Source organism: Apodemus sylvaticus, chromosome 1 (genome assembly GCF_947179515.1).
Source record: "Apodemus sylvaticus chromosome 1, mApoSyl1.1, whole genome shotgun sequence".
Taxonomy (NCBI): Eukaryota; Metazoa; Chordata; class Mammalia; order Rodentia; family Muridae; genus Apodemus; species Apodemus sylvaticus.
In genome coordinates this window covers 30,955,922-30,978,308 of record NC_067472.1, presented here as the reverse complement: position 1 = coordinate 30,978,308, position 22,387 = coordinate 30,955,922, and the positions used below count along the sequence as shown (strand labels likewise).

Genomic DNA, 22,387 nt, shown 5'->3' with positions numbered 1-22,387 from the left:
CTTCACAATTTCCTTTGGTGGAACGGCATACAGGCATTTCCCAGCTCTTCCAGCTCTGTCTCGTACTTATTGTCTAACCACAGGCAAATCCACCTCTGCCTGGCTCAGCGCCTTCATCTGTCAAGAAGGCCTCACAGTGATTGTGTAGAAATCACTTAGCCCACCCTTCACACTACCGATCTGATAAGAATCATTTGGTTTTACATCTTTCACATCCAAGGAAGAATATTAACCAGTTCTCAGAGCCTAGGTTCACAAAAGATAGTTGTGCAATGAAACTGTTAGGTACTGCATTAAAATCCTAGCTTTCCAAATATCATTTTGACTAAACCTTAGAACTTTATAATGATTTACTATATAAATATTGATGGGGTTAAGAACACACCACCCCAAGGTACAGCACATTGGCAAAAAAAAGAAAAAAAAATGTAAAAACTGGCAGAAGCAATAAAATCACTTTTCCGGGGGCCCGGTGTTCTTCCTTCAATAAATCTTACACTTGTGGCCTGCATCTGCCTCTGGTGCTAAGAACAGAGGCACCCTCTATCACAGCCAGGTTCCTCACGTGTTTGTTTAATTTTGTATTTGAGACATGGTCTTTGTAATAGAGGCTGGTCTCGAACTCACAATCCTTCTGGATTAAATTAAGAGCCTTCACAAGGGGGAAACCATCAGTGACCACCAGGACTACAGGCATGGGATTACCAGCGTGACAAAGAGAAGTCACAGTGCTTCACTGAGTGATCAAGAAATCCCTTTTCCTCTTCACCTGAGCAAGAGTCTCGGCAAATACAGGGAAGCGCCATTTTCCTCTTCTGTATACCTCTAAGGAATTCAAACAATTCACAGTTCCGTTTGGAAACTGTCTGCTCACATCCTGTCTTTTGTACCTTGACAGAAGGGAAACTCCTCACAGACACAGCTGTTCCTCTGCTCCAAACTTGAACCCACACACTAAAAATCCTCCCTGAAAATTCGAGAGAAAATCAGACCAATGCTTCTGGTGAACGCCCCATTATAGCTCACATTTAAGTTCCCTTATTAGAAACCATCCAATGACTACGTTCATCACAGCGCATGCACGGTGAATAGTTTAGAAGTGCTCAAGAGGCGGGCGGAGGTGGCACACGCCTTTAATCCTAGCACTTGGGAGGCAGAGGCAGGAGGATTTCTGAGTTCCAGGCCAGCCTGGTCTACAGAGTTCCAGGACAGCCAGGGCTACACAGAGAAACCCTGACTGGGAGGTTGGGGTGGGGGGAAGTGCTCAAGACATCGAAAGTTTTCTCTGGCTCTCACAGAAATGCTTCAAATCAGTTTTCCTAGGGATGGGGGAGCAAGCTTTTTCTGCCCACGCCCCCTCCGCCTTCACCACCCATCTGCAGACACCTGCTCTCAGGAGTCCTGGGAACCTGGCCTTTCTTTGGAAGTCTCGCTGGTGACAAAGAATGGCTATAACAATTACTGCGTCCTGGGACCTTGGCAGCAGATTGTAAGTCACTAAATAGGCAGAGGTGGTTTTGCACTTCTGTTTTTCTCCTCCCTCCAGGTGCCAGCTTCTCTTCTGTGGACTCCTCTGGGCTTTGGGCTGACACACTCGGTTCCATTTTCAGGCCTAACAAAAGACTGAGCCCAAGAGGAATAGGTCATTTGCACTTCCTGGTTTCCCTGCAGGCTCTTGCTTTGTTTCCAAGAACCATGGAGGGAGTTGGCAAACACCTGGAGGCCAGGGAGAAGTTCTCTGATTGTCCCACCAGAGGAGAAAGTAGATACAGATTTCAATCTAAATGTCAGCAGCAGACTCTGAAGAAGAGGACAATAGGAAGTCAGAGTCCCTGTTTATTGTTGTGCCATTAAACTGCTGAGCTCCGGCAATCAATCTTTTTATAAGATGGATGGAAGGGTTTGGGGTTTTAAAAAATGTACACTCAACTTCAAGAAAGTCATATGTTATATACACAGTGCTTGTTTTCTGAAGATCATAAATTTTGAAGTAAGCATTTCTTTTGAAAATCTTTTATTGTATGTATACAGGTGCTTGGCCTTCATGTTTGGAGTTAGAGATGTTTGTCAACTACACCTACTTTTGAAATCCACTATCCACAGTGGTTCAATCTTTACTAATGCTGCTGTACCAACAACCAAATTTATAGAAAATCCGTATTTGGTAATTGGGGCTTCTCTGAGTCCCACCGAGCTCCTGCCCTGGACTTCTCTGTGACCCCACAGATAAGGGACATTAATTCCTGGCACTTCAGATTGCTCTCTCCTGCAGCAGTAGAGTTGGGGCCGAGTTCCACTTCACCTAGAACCCATCCCCCTTTGCTGTAATAGGTAAACCTGGTTGCCATTAAGAGAAAACCTGGCACTTACGTTCTCCCCCAGAAAACTGAAACAGCAATTAACAAAGGAAAGAGGAGAGTGAGCGATCTTCAGCACAAAAGAGCCAATATAGATGTGCAAAAATAAATAAATAAATAAAAATAAGGTGTGAAAAAGGGCAATATGCACCTATATATATTTATACAATATACATATTTACATACACAAACATAAATATAAACACACATATTTATACAGAGAGATATGCATACACACATGTGCGTGCACACACAGGCACACACAGGCACACACATACACCCACAGACTGGGAGAGGGGAATGGAGCAGAGTATCATGAAATCCTAAAAAAACCCAATAGTTCCTTCTCTTCTTGGAGACAGCAACATCACTGGCTCCTATGCCCTTATTTGTGAGTGCCCCCAGTTGCACATTTGAAGACCTAATGACTCCAGTGACTATGTCTCATGTTAGGGCTTAGCAATACGTGAGATTAAATGATCCCATATGCACCAAAGAGCCAATCTAATCTGCCAAATATCCTCATGAGAAAGCAGATGGCCTGTCAATGCAGAAGCAAGGCCAGGTAAGGGCACAGAGTGAGGGCAGCCACAGGAGAAAGCAAGGCTTCAGGCATTTTGATATTATGCAAGAAAACATTTCTCTTCTTTGAGCCGACAAGCTTGTGGTATTTTATCACAGCATCCCTACTAGACTGGTCTCTTCATTTTGACAGGTCACAGGAGAGTATTAAAATAATCCTCCCTCCCCGCTGCGATCTTTGATCCCAGTCAGACAGGACAAGTGGCCCCAGGTACTGAGATAACCCAAGTTTAAGATCTCTGGGGACGAAAGCCACAGGGCTGCTGCCTGCTACCTGGGCAGATCTCCTGTTTGTCTGTGTGCCAGCCATGCGTGGGTCCTATGCCCTGCAGGGAAGTCAGCACTTGGAGGGGCTCCCTGCCGCCATCTTCGCTGCCTGACAGAGCAGATGGGCAACACCAAGTTCACAGAGACAACCCGAGTATAACATTGCTTGGAGCAGGACACACCAGGGCTCCAAAGGCACCCAATAAGAGGGCAGCACATCAGCAATCTGTGCCAGGGGAAACCCAATCATCCAGTGGTGTGAAAACAGCCTTACAGGCTCACAGGAGGTTCAAGAACCAGCCAGGGACAACAGGACCAACTAACACCAGAGATAACCAGATGGCAAAAGGCAAATGTAGGAACATTACTAACAGAAATCAAGGCAATATGGCAGCATCTGAACCCAATTCTCCAACAACAGCAAGTCCTGGATACCCCAACACACCAGAAAAACAAGATTTGGATTTAAAATCACTGGTCATGATGTTGTTAGAGGAACACAAGAAGGACATAAATAAATCTCTTAAAGAAATACAGGAGAAAACAAATCAAAAGTTAGAAGCCCTTACAAGGGAAACACAAAAATCATTTAAAGAAATTCAGGAGAATATGGGTGAAAAGATAGAAGCCAATAAGGAGGAAATGCAAAAATCACTTAAAGAAATACAGGAGAACTTGGATCAACAGGCAGAAGTCATGAAAGAGGAAACACAAAAATCTCTTAAAGAATTACAGGAAAACACAAACAAGCAAGTGAAGGAACTGAGCAAAACCATCCTGGATCTAAAAGCAGAAGTAGAAACAACTAAGAAATCACAAAGGGAAATAACTTTGGAGATAGAAAACCATGGGAAGAAATCAGGGGCCATAGATGCAAATATCAACAACAGAATACAAGAGATAGAAGAAAGAATTACAGATGCCGAAGATACCATAGAAACCATGGACTCAACAGTCAAAGAAAATGCAAAATGCAAAAAGCTTGTAACCCAAAACATCCAGGAAATCCAGGACACAATGAGAAGGCCAAACCTAAGGATTATAGGCATAGATGAGAGTGAAGATTTACAACTTAAAGAGCCAGCAAATATCTTCAACAAAATTATGGATGAAAACTTCCCTAACATAAAGAGAGAGATGCCCATGAAGCCTACAGATACAGATACAAGAAGCCTACAGAACTCCAAACAGACTGGACCAGAACAGAAATACCTCCTGTCACATAATAATCAAAACCTGAAATGTACTAAACAAAGAAATAATATTAACGGCAGTAAGAGAAAAAGGCCAAGTAACATATAAAGGAAGAACTATCAGAATTACACCAGACTTCTCACCAGAGACCATGAAAGCTAGAAGATCCTGGGCAGATCTCATGCAGACTCTAAGGGAACACAAATGCCAGCCAAAACTACTATACCCAGCAAAACTCTTAATCACCACAGATGGAGAAACCAAGATATTCCATGACAAATGCAAATTTACACAATATCTTTCTACAAACCCAGCCCTACAAAGGATAATGGGGTGGGGGGGAAACACCAATACAAGGAGGGAAACTATACCCTGGGAAAAGCAAGATAGTAACCTTCTTTCATCAAACCCAAAAGAAGATAAAAAGTATAAAAATAAGTATAAAAAATAACATCACAAATGACAGGAAGTAATAGTCACTATTCCTTAATATCTCTTAACATCAATGGACTCAATTCCCCAATAAAAAGACATAGACTAATGGACTGGATACATAAACAGGACCCTACATTTTGCTGCATACAGGAAACACACCACAGTGTCAAAGACAAACACGACCTTATAGTAAAAGGCTGGAAGACAATTTTACAAGCAAATGGTCTCAGGAAACAAGCCGGAGTCGCCATTCTAATATCAGATAAAATTGACTTTCAACCTAAAGTCATCAAAAGAGACATGGCAGGACACTTCTTGCTGGTCAAAGGAAAATTCCAACAAGAAGAACTCTCAATTCTGAACATCTATGCTCCAAATGCAAGGGCAGCCTCATTCGTAAAAGAAACATTACTAAATCTCAAAGCACACATTACACCTAACAGAATAATTGTAGGTGACTCCAACATTCCACTCTCCTCAATGGACCGATCAGGAAAACAGAAACTAAACAGGGACACGGTGAAACATGTATATAGAACATTTCATCCTAAAGCAAAAGAATATACCTTTTTCTCAGCACCTCATGGTACATTCTCCAAAATTGTTCATATAATTGGTCACAAGACAGACCTCAACAAATATAAGAAGATCGAACTAATTCCATGCTTCCTATCATGTGGAATAAAAGTGATCTTCAATAGCAACAAAAACAACAGAAAGCCCACATACACATAGAAACTGAACAATCCTCTACTCAATGATACCTTGGGCAAAGAAGAAATAAAGAAAGAAATCAAAGACTTTTTAGAATTTAATGAAAATGAAGACACAACAAATCCAAATCTATGGGATACAATGAAAGCAGTACTAAGAGGAAAACTCATAGCCCTGAGTGCCTCCAAAAAGAAAGGGGAGAGAGCATACACTAGCAGCTTAATGGCACACCTGAAAGCCCTGGAACAAAAAGAAGCTAATTCACCCAGGAGGAGTAGAAGACAGGAAATCATCAAACTCAGGGCTGAAATCAATCAAGTAGAAACAAAGAGAACCATACAAAGAATCAACAAAACCAGGAGCTGGTTCTTTGAGAAAAATCAACAAGATAGATAAAGCTTTAGCCAGACTAGCCAAAGGGCACAGAGACAGTATCCAAATTACCAAAATTAGAAATGAAAAGGGAGATATATCAACAGAAACTGAGGAAATTCAAAAAATCATCAGATCCTATTACAAAAGCCTATACTCAACACAATTGGAGAATCAGGAGGAAATGGACAATTTCCTAGACAGATATCAAATACCAAAATTAAATCAGGATCAAATAAATCATCTAAACAGTCCCATAACCCCTAAAGAAATAAAAGGGGTCATAGAAATTCTTGTAACCAAAATAAAAGCACGGGACCAGATGTTTTTAGTGCAGAATTCTATCAAACCTTCAAAGAAGACCTAATACCAATACTCTTCAAACTATTCCACAAAATAGAAATAGAAGGAACACTACCCAACTGGTTCTATGAAGCCACAATTATGCTGATACCAAAACCACACAAAGATCCAACAAAGAAAGAGAAGTTCAGGCCAATTTCCCTTATGAATATCGATGTAAAAAATACTAAATAAAATTCTTGCCAACTCAACCCAAGAACACATCAAAACGGTTATTCACCATGATCAAGTAGGCTTCATACCAGTGATGCAGGGATGGTTCAATATACAGAAATCCATCAATGCAATCTACTACATAAACAAACTCAAAGAAAAAAGCCACATGGTCATTTCATTAGATGCTGAAAAAAACATTTGACAAAATTCAGCATCCTTTCATGCTAAAAGCCTTGGAAAGAACAGGAATTCAAGGCCCATACCTAAACATAGTAAAAGTAATATACAGCAAACCGGTACCCAACATCAAACTAAATGGAAAGAAACTTGAAGCAATCCCACTAAGTTAAAATCAGGGACTAGACAAAGCTGCCCTGTCTCTCCATATCTTTTCAATATAGTATTTGAAGTTCTAGCTAGAGCAACCAGACAACATAAGGAAGTCAATGAGATACAAATTGGAAAGGGAGAAGTCAAACTATCACTATTTGCAGATGATATGATAGTCTACTTAAGTGACCCAAAAAAACCTCCAGCAGAGAACTCCTACAGCTGACAACTCCAGCAAAGTGGCTGGTTATAAAATCATCTCAAGCAAATCAGTAGCCTTCCTATACTCAAAGGATAAGCAGGCTGAGAAAAAAGTTAGAGAAATGAGATCCTTCACAATAACCACAAACAATATAAAGTATCTTGGTGTGACTCTAACCAAACAAATAAAAGATCTGTATGACAAGAACTTCAGGTCTCTGAAGAAGGAAATCAAAGAAGACCTCAGAAGGTGGAAAAATCTTCCATGCTCATGGACTGGCAGGATTAATATAGTTAAAATGGCCATCTTGCCAAAAGCAATCTACAGATTCAACACAATCCCCATCAAAATCCCCACTCAGTTCTTCATAGAGTTAGAAAGAACAATTCTCAAATTCATCTGGAATAACAAAAAACTCAGGATAGCTAAAACTATTCTCAACAGTAAAAGAACTTCTTGGGGAATCAGTATCCCAGATATCAAGCAATACTACAGAGCAATAGTGTTAAAAACTGCATGGTATTGGTACAGTGACAGGCATGTGGACCAATGGAATAGGATTGAAGACCCAAAAATGAACCCACACACCTATGGTCACTTGATCTTTGACAAAGGAGCAGAAAACATCCAGTGGAAAAAAGATAACATATGGTGCTGGTTCAATTGGAGGTCAGCATGCAGAAGAATGTGAATTGATCCATTCTTATCTCCTTGTACTAAGCTCAACTCCAAGTGGATCAAGGACCTCCACATAAAACCAGACACACTGAAACTAATAGAAAAGAAACTAGGGAAGATCCCTGAGGACATGGGCACAGGGGAAGTTTCTGAACAGAACACCAATAGCTTATGCTCTAAGATCAAGAACTGACAAATGGGACCTCATAAAATTACAAAGTTTCTGTAACACAAAGGACACGTCAAAAGGACAAAACAGCAACCAACAAATTAGGAAAAGATGTTCACTAACCCTACATCTGACAGAGGGCGAATATCCAATATATACAAAGAACTCAAGAAGTTAGACCCCAGAGAACCAAATAACCCTATTAAAAATGGGGTACAGAGCTAAACAAAGAATTTTCACCTGAAGAACTTCGGATGGCTGAGAAGCACCTTAAGAAATGTTCAACATCATTAATCATTAGGGAAATGCAAATCAAAACAACCCTGAGATTTCACCTCATACCAGTCAGAATGGCTAAGGTTAAAAACAGCTGGTGTTGGTGAGGATTCAGGGAAAGAGAAACACTCCTCCACTGCTGGTGGGGTTGCAAGATGGAACAATCACTTTGGAAACCAGTCTGGCGGTTCCTCAAAAACCTTGGTATGACACTTCCGGAGGACCCTGCTATGCCACTCCTGGGCATATACCCAGAGGATACTCCAACATTCAATAAGGACACATGCTTCACTATGTTCATAGCAGCCTTATTTATAATAGCCAGAAGCTGGAAAGAACCCAGATGTCCCTCAGTGGAGGAATGGATACAGAAAATGTGGTATATTTACACAATGGAATACTACTCAGCAATAAAAAACAACGAATTCATGAAATTGTTGGGCAAATGGTTAGAACTGGAAAAATATCATCCTAAATGAGGTAACGCAATCACAAAAGAATATACATGGAGTGCAATTACTGATAAGTGGATATTAATTAGCTCAGAAGCTCTGAATACTCAAGACACAAAACATATCAAATGGTTCTCAAGTAGGAAGAAAGGAAAGGGCCCTTGTCCTGGAAAGGCTTGATCCAGCATTGTAGGGGAGTACCAGGATAGAGAAATGGGAGGGGGGTGATTGGCGAATGGGTGGAGAGAAGAGGGTTTATGGGACATATGGGGAGGGGGGAATCAGGAAAGGGGAAAGCATTTGGAATGTAAACACAGAATATAGAAAATAAAAAAAACAAAAAACAAAAAACCCAATGTCACTCCTCTCTGTAGCTACAGTTCATCTCTGGACCTTCACCACGGAGCACTAGCTATGACTTTTCTCATGTATACTACATTTTACATTTTAACAAAATTTCCAACTCTCAGGAGTCTACTGTAATATGACAAATTTAAACCGGCACTCCTGAAGTAATGTTTTCTAGGGAGCATTCAACTGTGATAAGGAGTCCAAATATGTCCTGCCACACTGTTGTTTTGCTTGCCACACTGTGATGTTTTTAATCCTGATCCCCAACTAAATGCTTCAGAAAGGCCACTTTCCCATAACCTGGGCTCGTGATAGGTTCATTCTTAGGCTCCCAGTGCCTCGGAAGTAAAATATGACCCAAATTTATGAACAGAACTGTAGTATAGACATTTTTTGAAGTTGGGTATTTGAATATTCTTTTCTGCTCACAGAAAAGAATAAAAGTTAAAAAAATCCATAAATTGTTCCTTTTAAATAAGTTATCTTTATTCAGCTCCAAATGCAGGGCTTGGAATTTTCCCCATATGAGGTTACTTGCTTTCTCTGCATTCCCTCAGGTGACATCTCAAAGCAAGAGTGGTGGAATTCTGCTTCTTGTCCCATTAGTTCCACCTTCCCATGGTTGAATATATGGGCTTGTCTGGCAGTGCCTTCTCAAAAGGGATCATCTTAATGATAGCTTGAACATGGCCCCGCACTCAAGTAGGTGCTAATCCAAGGCATTGCATTCAATTTGTGAATTCCATCCACCGTAAAAGTTCACACGAGCCCATTTAATAAAAATGACAGTGATAGCTAACCAAGTATCTGAAGAGAACATCTCATGGTTCACTAAAAGAACTTCATAAACACCACTATGATAAACAACGTAAAACTCTCACTGAAGCATCCTGTGGTATTGAGCCTGAAAACTATCCATGCTGAGGTACAAATGTGCATATTTCAACAATGTTACCTGTCTTAGAGTTGTCTCTATACAAGTTTAAAATAATATGATCTGACAACAGACCATTGGCTCATCAAATCCAGTCCTTTTGGTGACAGGAACAATGTACATCACAAAATAACATTAGAGTAAATAAGGTTTGTACCTCTTTCCACTTAAAATGCTGCTTTGTATCTTACCATTATATACAAATGCAGATTAATAATACAGTATGAGAAGTGATAAAAAACGGGTTATGTTTCCTACACAACAATCCAACATGGTTAATGGTATTCTCATTGGAAGGATGTCAAAGCAGAGGTAAAGAGAATTAATTCATCCAAGGTGTATGATTTCTTGTCAGCCTAAGATTAAAGTCTGACGTCTAACCCCCTTCGTCTTACTCCCTGGGAACACTGCTTGGCAGAGACTGAAGACCTGGACACAGTTACAGATGATGTCAGTAAATTATCAGCTGATTCTGGTCCAGGGCCTCGTCCTTGTGCCTCTTGTTCTTAGCCTGTCAATAGACTGGTAATTGACTATACCACATTTGGCCCCATTTACCGTGTAGTCGTGCAATGGTATACTTTCAGAGCCTCAAATTTACATAATATTTTTCTTGCCAACAACAGTGAATCATAAGTGGAATTTACTATTTACTTCCCTCTGTGTTCTTTTCATATTAAATGTATTACAAATTTGGGGGAAATACGCCTCAGAAAAGCTTAATTTGGAATCTGAGCAATCTAGGCTCTTTTATAGAAATGACTTCATTACCTATGTGGCTGCACGCTTTTAAAAAGCCTTAGTTGAGGTTTGATATTGGCCCTACCCATTAAAAAGGAGAAAACATCTTTCTCAACTGATTCCGTTTTTATATGCACAGCCCATCTGTTGCCATAGCACTGATTGTCATGTCAAAATTGCAATTAGTAACACTCAGAGCTAATCAGGAAAAAGGCCAGTGGAGGCTGTGTCCAGGCCTCAGTAACCCATGACCACCAGGCTAATCGAGCAGTAGGAAGCTTAATTTCAAGAGACCTGGTTTCAGACTGTAGCCTTGCCTCTTACTCTGTATATATAAGCCATTCATTGAATAGAAAAATCATTTTCAAACTTGATTTTTGTTTTGTTTTGTTTTGTTTTTCAAGACAGGGTTTCTCTGTGTAGCCCTGGCTATCCTGGAACTCACGCTGTAGATCAGGCTGGCCTCGAACTCAGAAATCTGCTTGCCTCTGCCTCTGCCTCTGCCTCCAAGTGCTGGGATTAAAGGCAGGCACCACCACTGCCCAGCTTGATTTCTTGATTCAAGTGGCACATGTAAAATAGTTGCCTGTGCTAGTTAGACAAACTCATTAACATCTCTATGCCTAATTCCAATTAGGCTATAAATCATAAAAAGCAGGACTCTGATTGCTTAACTTAAAGATTCTTTATTATTATTATTATTATTATTATATGAAGGTACACTGTAGCTGTCTTCAGACACCCCAGAAGAGGGCATCAGATCTCACTATGGATGGTTGTGAGCTACCATGTGGTTGCTGGGATTTGAACTCAGGACCTTTGGAAGAGCAGTCAGTGCTCTTTTTTTTTTTTTAAAGATTTATTTATTTATTTATTTATTTATTATATGTAACACTGTAGCTGTCTTCAGACACACCAGAAGAGGGGTCAGATCTCATTACGGATGGTTGTGAGCCACCATGTGGTTGCTGGGATTTGAACTCAGGACCTTCGGGAGAGCAGTCAGTGTTCTTAACCACTGAGCTATCTCACCAGCCCCCAGCAGTCAGTGCTCTTAACTGCTGAGCCATCATCTCTCCAGCCCTCAAACATATTTTGAATACATGGCCACCAAACACATACTGTTGCTTTTAGTAGGAAAGACATTGAGGTAAGCATTGAGGAACAAGAACCTGAATGTGGTGAAATGAATATAAGAACTGGGAAGAGAAGGTGTCAGGAATACAGGGGCAAGATGGGCAGGAGCCAGGGGGTAGAAAGACACAGATTGTGTACAATGGAAAATGAAGTGCGCAGGTCAGCCAGAGAAAAGTACACAAAGTAAAGAGGGATAAGTAGTAAAAATTAAGCTACTTTCCAGAGGGTGTTAAAGGTAGGAAGGCCACACTTAGGTGGAAAGGATTGAAAAGCCCAGCTGGAAGCTAATGCAATGTGGTTGGCTTTTCCTGAGCCTATGCTATCAGGAGGTAAAAAAAAGAAGCCTACTGACCTTACTATCACAACTGTTTTTATGAATTTAATAGTCAGAACTGTTATACTGTATCCCATCACATGATCACGAGGCATCTTAGCGTACTTTTAGGTCATAAGAAAACACCAGATCCCAATGTCCTATCTTGGCCAAGTGCAGCTGCTGTCTGAATCTCTTCTGTTCACCATGTGTCTACAAGAGATTGTGAGCCATCCCTTAATACCATTTCTACCAGGAAGCCTTCTTTAGGAATATAGATTATTCTATTTCTAGATACCTCACCGCATATCTAATTCTTAAAAATAGTATCCAGGAGGAATTATCATTAACCTAAGAATATGACAACTGGCATCCCGGCAGCAGGCTGTGAACGTGCTATTTAATGTCACTGGTTTCTTTCTAGGTTAAATGGTATGTTAATTCTCAAACTCTAAAGGCATTTTAAATCATCCATTCAGATAATGAAATAATAGGAACTCCAGAGATTAAGCTTCACCTCAGAGACTGAGGATGCACAGGTGAACAAAAAAAGCAAAGCAAAACAACAAAAACAAGCCAAACCCAAACAAACAAACAAACAAAAAATATCCTCATGTATACATGTTAGCTCAATATCTATATATTTATGGTATGAGTCTCTCCTTGAAGTGGAATAATTCTCCAACTATGACCTTCATTAAATTACCTTTAGACCTCAGCAAACAGATATCTGTGTTTTTCATATGAGGGGCTTAGGAAACTTGAATTTTGGAGTCTTTGTTTTTTTTTAAACTGGTGAGGCTGATAAAACGGTACACAAAACTCATGCAGAGAATTTGTTCTAACAAATTGGTTTTCACACTGCTGTACTGACAGTGTTTGGAAAGATATTTATGGAATAAGAAATATGAGGCAGATGGTCAAAGGATAAAAAGACCTACATATTTCCTTGAGTGATATTATAGATGCAAAGTCACAGTTCTACTAAGAGGCAAAAGAATTACTACCAACAGAAAGGTCCAGATGAGGAACTACTTGCATCCAAGGGAAAATGGAATTATTTTTAAGCTACAGGAAGGGGGAGGGACTAGAAAAAACTTTGTGGAGTGCTTTGCTATTCTTTAAGAAAACAAGACAATTATAAAATGTCCCTGGGGTCAGAGCTGGGATTATAATTTAGTAGTAGGCTTGAAGTCCTCAAGTCAATTCTCAGAAAGAAGGGTAAACTGAGCCTGACACTTTTCAAATATCTTAAGAATATGTCTCCAGGCAGTGGTGGCACACACCTTTAATCCAAGCACTTGGGAGGCAGAGGCAGGCATATTTCTGAGTTTGAGACCAGCCTGGTCTACAGAGTGAGTTCTAGGACAGCCAGAGTTACACAGAGAAACCCTGTCTCAAAACAAACAAACAAACAAAAAACTCCAAAAAACAAAAACAAAAAAGGTCTAGATTTGATCTACTCAATCTATAGTGAATTCTTTCAAAGTGCATTTTATTTATTTATGTTTTGAGGGTCTCACTGAGTATCCATGACTAGCTTGTAGACGAAGCTGTTCTGGAAGTGTCTCAAATACTGAGATTAAAGGTAGGAGACACCATACCCGGTTTATGGTGAATTTTTTATAATATAGTGTTTTAATACATTTTATAGGCTCACAAAGACTACAGTGTTTACAATTTTGTGTAAAATTCAATTTCTGAAAATAGCTAAAAAGAAGGGGAGGTTTTTCATGTATCCCGAGTTTTCCTGAAACTCAGTATATAGCCCATGTTATCCTTGAGCTCAAAATGAGCCTTAGCCTGTCGCAGGCTTCCATGTGTTTGCAATTCCAGACTTGTGTGACTACCCCTCCTGTAAATACCACATGTTTAGCAAATCTGTCAGAGATTTGGGTGATTTTGTTGGTCAGTCTTGTTTGTTGAAAGCACATACGATTTTCAGTTAAGGCATTTAATTTTTAGTTTGACTGATAAATGATCAAAGAAATTCAGAGTAAGAGTTAAACACCATTTCCACAAGGGACTAAGCAGATAGTCTTTAATGGAGACAAGTGTCAAAGTGTCCAGGGTCCCTCTGTGTAGCCATCACTAGCTTGGAACTCGAAATAAAGAATGGGATGTTCTGAAAGTGTCTCAAGTGCTGGGATTAAAGGTGAGTTGCCATGCCCAGTCTATGGTGAATGTTTTATTTAATGTTTTAATACCTTTAAGTATTCCACAGGCCCCACATGTTGCTTTGTTTGTTTGATTACTGTGTTTTCTTTCACAACCAGTCGGGTAAAGACAAAGCTTGTGGTGCTCACCTCTAATCCTAGTATACACTGGGAGAAGCAGGAGGATTGCAAATTTAAAGGCATCTTGAACTACATACCCACTGAATTTCAGGCCAACCTGGGCTGTAAAGGGGCCCGCGTATAAGCAACAAAACTTATTTTAGTACACATGATATCTTAATTTATTGAATTAATTGACAACTGAGTATAAAAATATACCATATATAGTTTTCTTCAAAACATAAACCATAGCCTGGTGTAGTGACCCACTCCTTTAAGCCCAGCACTTGGGAGGCAAAGGCAGGATCTCTGAGTTCAAAGCTAGCCTGATCTACAGACTAACTTCTAGGGCAGCCAGAGCTACACAGACAAACCGGTCTCAAACAAAACAAAACACCCCAAACAAACAAAAACAAAAAACAAGAACAAATAAAATATAAACCCTGATTTTTTAAAAATTTTTTTCCAAATGAAAACTATGAGCATTATGTATTGGCCTTTAAAAAAGGGCATTATTCAAAGTATAAAACTGGCAAGAATTTTGTTTTATATATTTCTTGTGTTTAGTCTTCAAAATCCTGAATGTATTTTATGTATACAGAGCACATAAATTACAATACTAAATTTTAACTATAAAAATGCTTGTTTTATACAGAATTAATGACATTTTGTTATAGAATAGTACTATATGCCCAAGAGCTTTTCACTAGCGTAAGTCTACATTGGTTTAATTGTGCTGGAATTTATTTTAAAAATAAGAAGCTTTAATATTCAACTTCTAAAACCCAGAATAGGAGAGATTACTCAGTGGGTAAAGTACTGTCCCTATGTATTGAGTGTGATCCCTGGGTAGAGAGAACCAACTCCTGCAAGTAGTCCTTTCATCTATATAATCCACAACTATAAAAGTCATACAAACACACATGACTAAATATAAATGTATTTGTTTTAAAAGTTCTCATTTCATGTAGTCCTGGCTGGCCTGGAGGCCAGCCTGAGCTCCAGGACAGCCTGGACTACATAGAGACCTTGTCTTTAAATAATAAATAAATAAATAAATCACAACTACCTATATGTATACAATGAAAGATAAATAAAATCGATTAATCCATACTCTGCAGGCATACTTTTTAGTTAATTCCACTTTAGCATTAATGTCAATTAAAATCAATAAAGGGAGGGAGACATGAGCTCAGCAACAACCTGTGCACACAGAAGTTACCAAGATCCCGGACCTAGTCACAGTTTGAACAAGCCATAGCTTGGGGGCGGGGCTGCAGCTGACAGAAACGTTATTTTATCTTGGGGAGAACTTTTTTTTAATGTTAAGACATTTTAAGGAACAAATATCAACATTATTAACTTCATAATCTTGAATACAATTTTAAATATTTCTAATATTCTATACTAAACGAAGCAGCTGTGAAAACTCATTAAGCCTTAAATCAGCTTCCGGATGGCGGTTTCCCGCCGGTGGAACTCAATGAAAACTGCCCCCGAGGTGAGGAGAGGCTGACGCTACGGGTTACCACAGTGAAGTCCGATCGGCCATTTTTAATAAGGTCAGGTCTAGCGTTTCCTGAGATCGCAGGAAGAGGGGGCGGGACGCCGGGGAAACTCGACCAATCGGATCATAGAAAGGAGTCCTACTGTCAGTAACTAGGCGCAGACAACCGAGCGCACTGCCGGGGGCGGAAAGCGGTGGATAAATTAGTCCGGTCTCAGGAAGCAGTTTCTGCAGCCTAACGGAACTAAGGATTTCTAACAGAAAGGTTTCTGTCCGGAGCTTGGTATCTGCTTCCGTTACAGAGCGGAAGTGTGGTTCGCCAGAGGACGACCCTTGGACGAATTTACTCTCTGCTGTACGCTCGGCAGGAATCATGTCGAGCTTGGCGGTCAGAGACCCGGCCATGGATCGATCACTGCGTTCGGTGTTCGTGGGGAACATTCCGTATGAGGCGACGGAGGAGCAGTTAAAGGACATTTTCTCCGAGGTTGGTTCTGTTGTCAGTTTCCGTCTCGTCTACGATAGAGAGACAGGAAAGCCCAAGGGTTATGGCTTCTGCGAGTACCAAGACCAGGAGACTGCGCTTAGTGCCATGCGGAACCTCAATGGGCGAGAGTTCAGTGGGAGAGCGCTTCGGGTGGACAATGCTGCCAGTGAAAAGAACAAGGAGGAGTTAAAGAGCTTAGGCCCGGCAGCCCCCATCATTGACTCGCCCTATGGGGACCCTATTGATCCAGAAGATGCTCCAGAATCGATTACTAGAGCGGTCGCCAGCCTGCCCCCAGAGCAGATGTTTGAGCTGATGAAGCAGATGAAGTTGTGTGTCCAGAACAGTCACCAGGAAGCTCGAAACATGCTCCTTCAGAACCCACAGTTGGCCTATGCGCTGCTGCAGGCACAAGTGGTGATGAGAATCATGGATCCAGAGATTGCACTGAAAATCTTGCATCGTAAGATACATGTCACACCGCTGATCCCAGGCAAATCTCAGCCTGTCTCTGGCCCTGGCCCTGGTGGGCCTGGCCCTAGCGGGCCTGGCGGCCCTGGCCCGGGCCCTGCCCCTGGCCTCTGCCAGGGACCTAACGTTATGTTGAACCAACAGAATCCTCCTGCCCCACAGCCTCAGCATTTGCCAAGAAGACCAGTGAAGGACATTCCGCCTCTGATGCAGACCTCTATTCAGGGAGGAATTCCAGCTCCGGGGCCAATACCAGCTGCAGTTCCTGGACCTGGACCTGGTTCCTTAACTCCGGGAGGAGCAATGCAGCCACAAGTTGGCATGCCAGTGGTTGGTCCAGTGCCCCTAGAGCGAGGACAGATGCAGATGTCAGATCCTAGACCGCCAATACCTCGTGGACCCATGCCTTCCGGTGGCATACCTCCTCGAGGACTACTGGGAGATGCTCCAAATGACCCACGTGGAGGGACTTTGCTCTCAGTGACTGGAGACGTAGAGCCCAGAGGTTATTTGGGACCACCCCACCAGGGTCCCCCAATGCATCATGGTCATGACAACCGTGGCCCTGCCTCGCATGATATGAGAGGAGGACCATTAGCAGCAGATCCCAGAATGCTAATTGGAGAGCCCAGAGGTCCCATGATAGATCAAAGAGGTCTTCCTATGGATGGTAGAGGAGGCAGAGAATCTCGAGGGATGGAGACTCGGCCCATGGAAACTGAGGTCTTGGAGCCACGCGGAATGGAAAGAAGGATGGAGACCTGTGCAATGGAAACCAGAGGGATGGAAGCAAGAGGCATGGATGCAAGAGGACTAGAGATGAGGGGCCCTGGCCCTAGTTCCAGAGGTCCGATGACTGGTGGAATCCAGGGTCCTGGCCCTATTAATATGGGGGCAGGTGGCCCTCAGGGACCTAGACAGGTTCCAAACATTGCAGGAGTGGGAAATCCTGGAGGTGCCATGCAGGGGGCAGGTATACAAGGAGCAGGAATGCAGGGAGCAGGTATGCAAGGAGGGATGCAGGGAGCAGGCATGCAAGGAGGAGGGATGCAGGGAGCAGGCATGCAAGGTGGGATGCAGGCAGCAGGCATGCAAGGAGGGATGCAGGCAGCAGGGATGCAGGGAGGGATGCAGGGAGCCAGTAAGCAAGGTGGAGGCCAGCCTAGCAGTTTTAGCCCTGGGCAAAGCCAGGTAACTCCACAAGATCAAGAAAAAGCAGCGTTGATCATGCAGGTTCTTCAGCTGACTGCAGATCAGATTGCCATGCTGCCTCCTGAGCAAAGGCAGAGTATTTTGATTTTAAAGGAACAAATCCAGAAATCCACTGGTGCTTCTTGAATGGTTTTCAACTGAGAAGTACTTGTTATTCCTTCAGAGTTCATTCTGTGGCATGACGTGGTGCAAAAAGCTGTCCTCTGTGCTCGCACACTTTAACCATTTAAGGTTTCCTTCTCTCTGGACCTTAATCTTATTTCTAGCCGTGTCACTTTCTGCTTTCCTTTATGTTTCTTGATGGAGGGTGGGGGTGGAGGGATGGGCCTGTTCACTCTGTAGCTGTTACCCTACTAGCTACCCTGAAAACATTCTACATCATTCTAAATAAGGCTATGAGGAAGATGCAGCAGTAATAATGTCTGCACTTTGTTAACTGCGGTTTAAGAATACTGAGTAAACTATGAGCTACGTAAAAATTGATAGTGGCTTGTTACAGTATTGATATACTAAGATAGTTTAAAGGTTTTTGGTTGTATATTGAACTAAATGTCAGAATGTTAAGATATGCTTTTTGGTAAACCAAAATACTGTATTTTGGAGGCAGTAGAGTACTGTACTAAAGTTAACTCTTAGTTATTTTGAAATTATTTTGAGATACTGGAACTAGAAGTCTGCTGTAGGTGTGGGGTTTTTGTTTTGTTTTGTTTAAGCATTGTTAATCTGTGAAAAGATAATTTTCATTTATCTGACTTTTTTTGAGACAATTAATATTCTTGCCAGGTCCCAACTGGTGATTTTGTAGGACAGTTGTAGCATCAGCTGAATGACATAAAGCCTTCTCTGGGGAGACTAAAGTGATCTAATACATTTCTCTAAAAAAGCCCCAAGCCTGGTTGTAAGTAGTTTTTTCACATCATCTTAAAAGAAGCAGTTAGGCATGGAGATGGACTTTCTTGAGTCATGGAGTTTTTTGTTTTTTTGTTTTTGTTTTTTGTTTTTTTTTTTTTCAGTAAGGCTTCCAGGTTTTTGATAAACCACTATCCATACACAGATGGAATCCATTTGGTCAGTAAGAATCAGAAGTTAAAAAATCTTAGTCTTTGCATTTTGACGGGTCTTAGAGTTGGATAACTTTCACGGAGTACTTTCCTGTTACTACCTTACTAGAACTGAGGCCCAAGAGGACTGAGAGCTCTGCTCAGTTAACTTAATACTTTATTTCTTACAACTCTTAACAGCCATTTGGTCATAATATTCGTTCCTATGAGATGTGTTTTAAAATAAGAGATTTGGAATTTAATACATTTCCTTTAGAGCTACCCTGCTATTTTTTTTTGACCTTAAGTGTGGCATGTAGACACCGTGTCATAGCTAGTTAATGAGCAGAAATAAGCACAAGCTCCCACTTGACCAAGTGACATTCTTCTGTAGGAAAGTAAATCCCCAGCTAGAGGGAAGCGTAGCCTTAGGGAAAGAGCTGACCCCAGGCCTTATTTTCCCCTTGCAAAGTTCCAGCATTTAAGTGTACAAAGTTTTCATTCCTAGGCTATTTTTCACCGATTAGTTCTTTGTGCTCGTGTTAAACTTCCTGTGGTTTCCTCTGCCTCTCCTCTGCTGAAGTGGGTTTGTGTTTTGTACCTTCGTGCTAGTTCTGGCTAATTCCAATTGCTTGCTCCTTTCGAAATTGCGGTTGCTAGCCCCAAACTTCTTACAGTCTTTGTTATAAGAAAACCTCTGCATTGTTTAATGAAAATTAAATAAAAAGGTTGTATAATTAAGATATTTTGTATGTTTAATTTTATTTAATACATTGGGAAATAACTTTTTAAGAGATAAATGCATACATTTGTAGAAAAAAAGTGAAACTACGGAAACCAGTGGAAATACCTTTAATTATTCTTTATGTAGTTCAACAGCTGGAATACTACAAAGACACTGCCAGTCCGTTATGACACCTCCCATATCAGACATGCTGTTTCCTTTGGAGTATTGTGGTCCAGGTTTCTCAAGCACTGACAGCATTTGTACTGGAAAGAACTTTCACTTTACAAGGGGCATGGAAAGTGCCTTACTCACTTGAGTATTCACGAAGAGTAAAACACCCAGTTTTAGTTGGAAAAAAAATCTCGTTAAGAACAAGTTTATCCTCAAAGGACTTAGATTCATCACAAAACAAATTATAACAGCTCTTTGCATTAAGATACAAATTAGAAAAAAACACCTGTCATATCTCCCTCTCTCTCTCTCTCTCTCTCTCTCTCTGGTTTGTTTTTTGTTTTTGTGTTTTTTTTTTTTTTTTTTGGATTTTGGGTTTTTCGAGACAGGGTTTCTCTGTATAACCCTGGCTGTCCTGGAACTCACTCTGTAGACCAGGCTGGCCTTGAACTCAGAAATCCACCTGCCTCTGCCTCCCAGAGTGCTGGGATTACAGGCCTGTGCCACAACCACCCAGTTACCTGTTAATCTCCAAAGGGAGGATAAGGATTTCAGGGTCTTCCTTGGCTATGTAAAGAGAGTAGTGGCTACCTAGGGCCACACTAGCCAAAATAGTTTCTCATTTCTAATTAAATACTTACGGATTCTGGTATTGATAAAGAAAATAAAGGGCCCTGATTCATTTATAGGAGACTAATTCAAACTATGTCTGCTACACAAATTTGTTTACATTATCACTGAAGGTGATAGAAATATAATACTGATTACAAACTTTAGGGTTTCTCACTCAGGTAGTACATGCTGTGGGGGATTATTTCATGGTTGACTTTCACCAAGTGTCTTCACAATAGCCTCTTCTGTTACTGGTGATGCACAAATGTGATTTTTCTGGAGCTTGTAAATCTGTAAGCTATACACTGAGTAGATCTGTCGAAGGTGAGCTAATCTGAGATTGTTACATGACCGGAATTTTAGTGGTAGAAACCATTTTTGAGAATGTATCACAGCTTGCAAAGCTTGGCTATCCACACTGTAAAGACACATTAAGAAAGCTTGCAGAACCTCGTTTCCTCTCTCAGGTCTAATGATGTCTTAGGACAGTTATGAGCAGCCACCTACTGTGACAGGGAAACTGAATTAGCAGTCACATCTGAGTCCTCACAAAGACTGTTGGCCCCTGCTCTATTTATTCAGTTAATCTAAACAGACTTCTCCAGTTGAAACATTTCACTCTCATCGAGGTATTTTCAAAAATGCCCCGAAGTTAGCCAGGCAGTGGTGGCACACGCCTTTAATCCCAGCACTCGGGAGGCAGAGGCAGGCTGATTTCTGAGTTCAAGGCCAACATGGTCTATACACAGAGTTCCAGAACAGCCAGGGCTACACAGAGACACCCTGTCTCAACAACCCCCCCCCCCACAAAAAAAAACCCCATAAATGATTTATATTGAGGAAATTATGAATAATTAAAGCTATAGGTATAATTAAAATCAATCAGTGCTATTTAAATATAAAGTATTGTGGGGCGGTGGTTGCACACGCCTGTAATCCCAGCACTCTGGGAGGCAGAGGCAGGTGGATTTCTGAGTTTGAGGCCAGCCTGGTCTACAGAGTTCCAGGACAGCCAGGGCTACACAGAGAAACCCTGTCTCGGAAAAAAACAAATTAAAAAAAAAAAAAACCAAAATAAATAAATACATAAATAATAAAGTATTGATTTATAGTATTTTTAAATACTTATTTTAGATCTAGTGATAAGATCTTGTTATTCTTTCGTGTACATTTATACACTCTGAAATGCTTACTGATTTGAAACTCTTACTTTTTGAGACAAGGTCACACTATCAAAAAGTAAAAAACACCAGCTACTTTGTAAGTAGTATGGTAAGGGAAGCCAAGTGGTTACCAGCTGCATAGGAAAGTATTTCTTTATAACTGACTTAAGGCTTAAGGGTAGGTAAAATATTCATAGGTGGAATAAAATACACTAAATCTTTTATTATAAATACTTATGTTCTTCGGCATGTATAATATTTATAGGCATTGGGAATGAACTTCAGATTATCAAAAAAGTGATTTTTTTTTCCGCCCTAAATCTGCTAGGTTAATAATTTGTGGTCTGCCTCAGTAGAATGGATAATACTGTAGACACAGAGAAATGGAAACAGTTTCTTCCTAACCATTGTGTCTCTCTTACTTAATTAGCTGTTTTAACCAGAATTCTCTCATTACATGAAAAATCTATATAAGTGTATGAACCATTTCTCGCACACACACCTCTTACCTCATACCTCCTCCTCTTACTGCCTGCAGTTAATGTGAAGCCACATATTCTAATCTCTGCATCTATTTGCAAGCTTCTTGTGGGCATTAATGAGAAGGTTTCGAATTAATCTTCCTCAGAAAAAAAATTAATTTGCAATAACTCAGATTTCAATTCCCTTTGTCTTAAACATTAGCTGTAATAGAACTT

The 22,387-nt window shown here is 40.8% G+C and overlaps 2 protein-coding genes across 3 annotated transcripts in view; one reads left to right on the top strand and one right to left on the bottom strand.

The window, feature by feature from the left end:
• Positions 1-22,387, bottom strand: part of Prkg1 (protein kinase cGMP-dependent 1) — a 1,198,874-nt gene that overhangs the window by 487,435 nt on the left and 689,052 nt on the right. The window lies entirely within an intron of this gene.
• On the top strand, positions 15,983-19,757 carry Cstf2t (cleavage stimulation factor subunit 2 tau variant). The gene has a single exon (XM_052187320.1). The coding sequence runs from the start codon at positions 16,180-16,182 to the stop codon at positions 18,100-18,102; it is 1,923 nt and encodes a 640-aa protein (XP_052043280.1). The 5' UTR covers positions 15,983-16,179; the 3' UTR covers positions 18,103-19,757.

Excerpts from the sequence above, each read along its gene's own strand:
- Cstf2t (XM_052187320.1), top strand. The coding sequence starts at position 16,180 with ATGTCGAGCTTGGCGGTCAGAGACCCGGCCATGGATCGATCACTGCGT.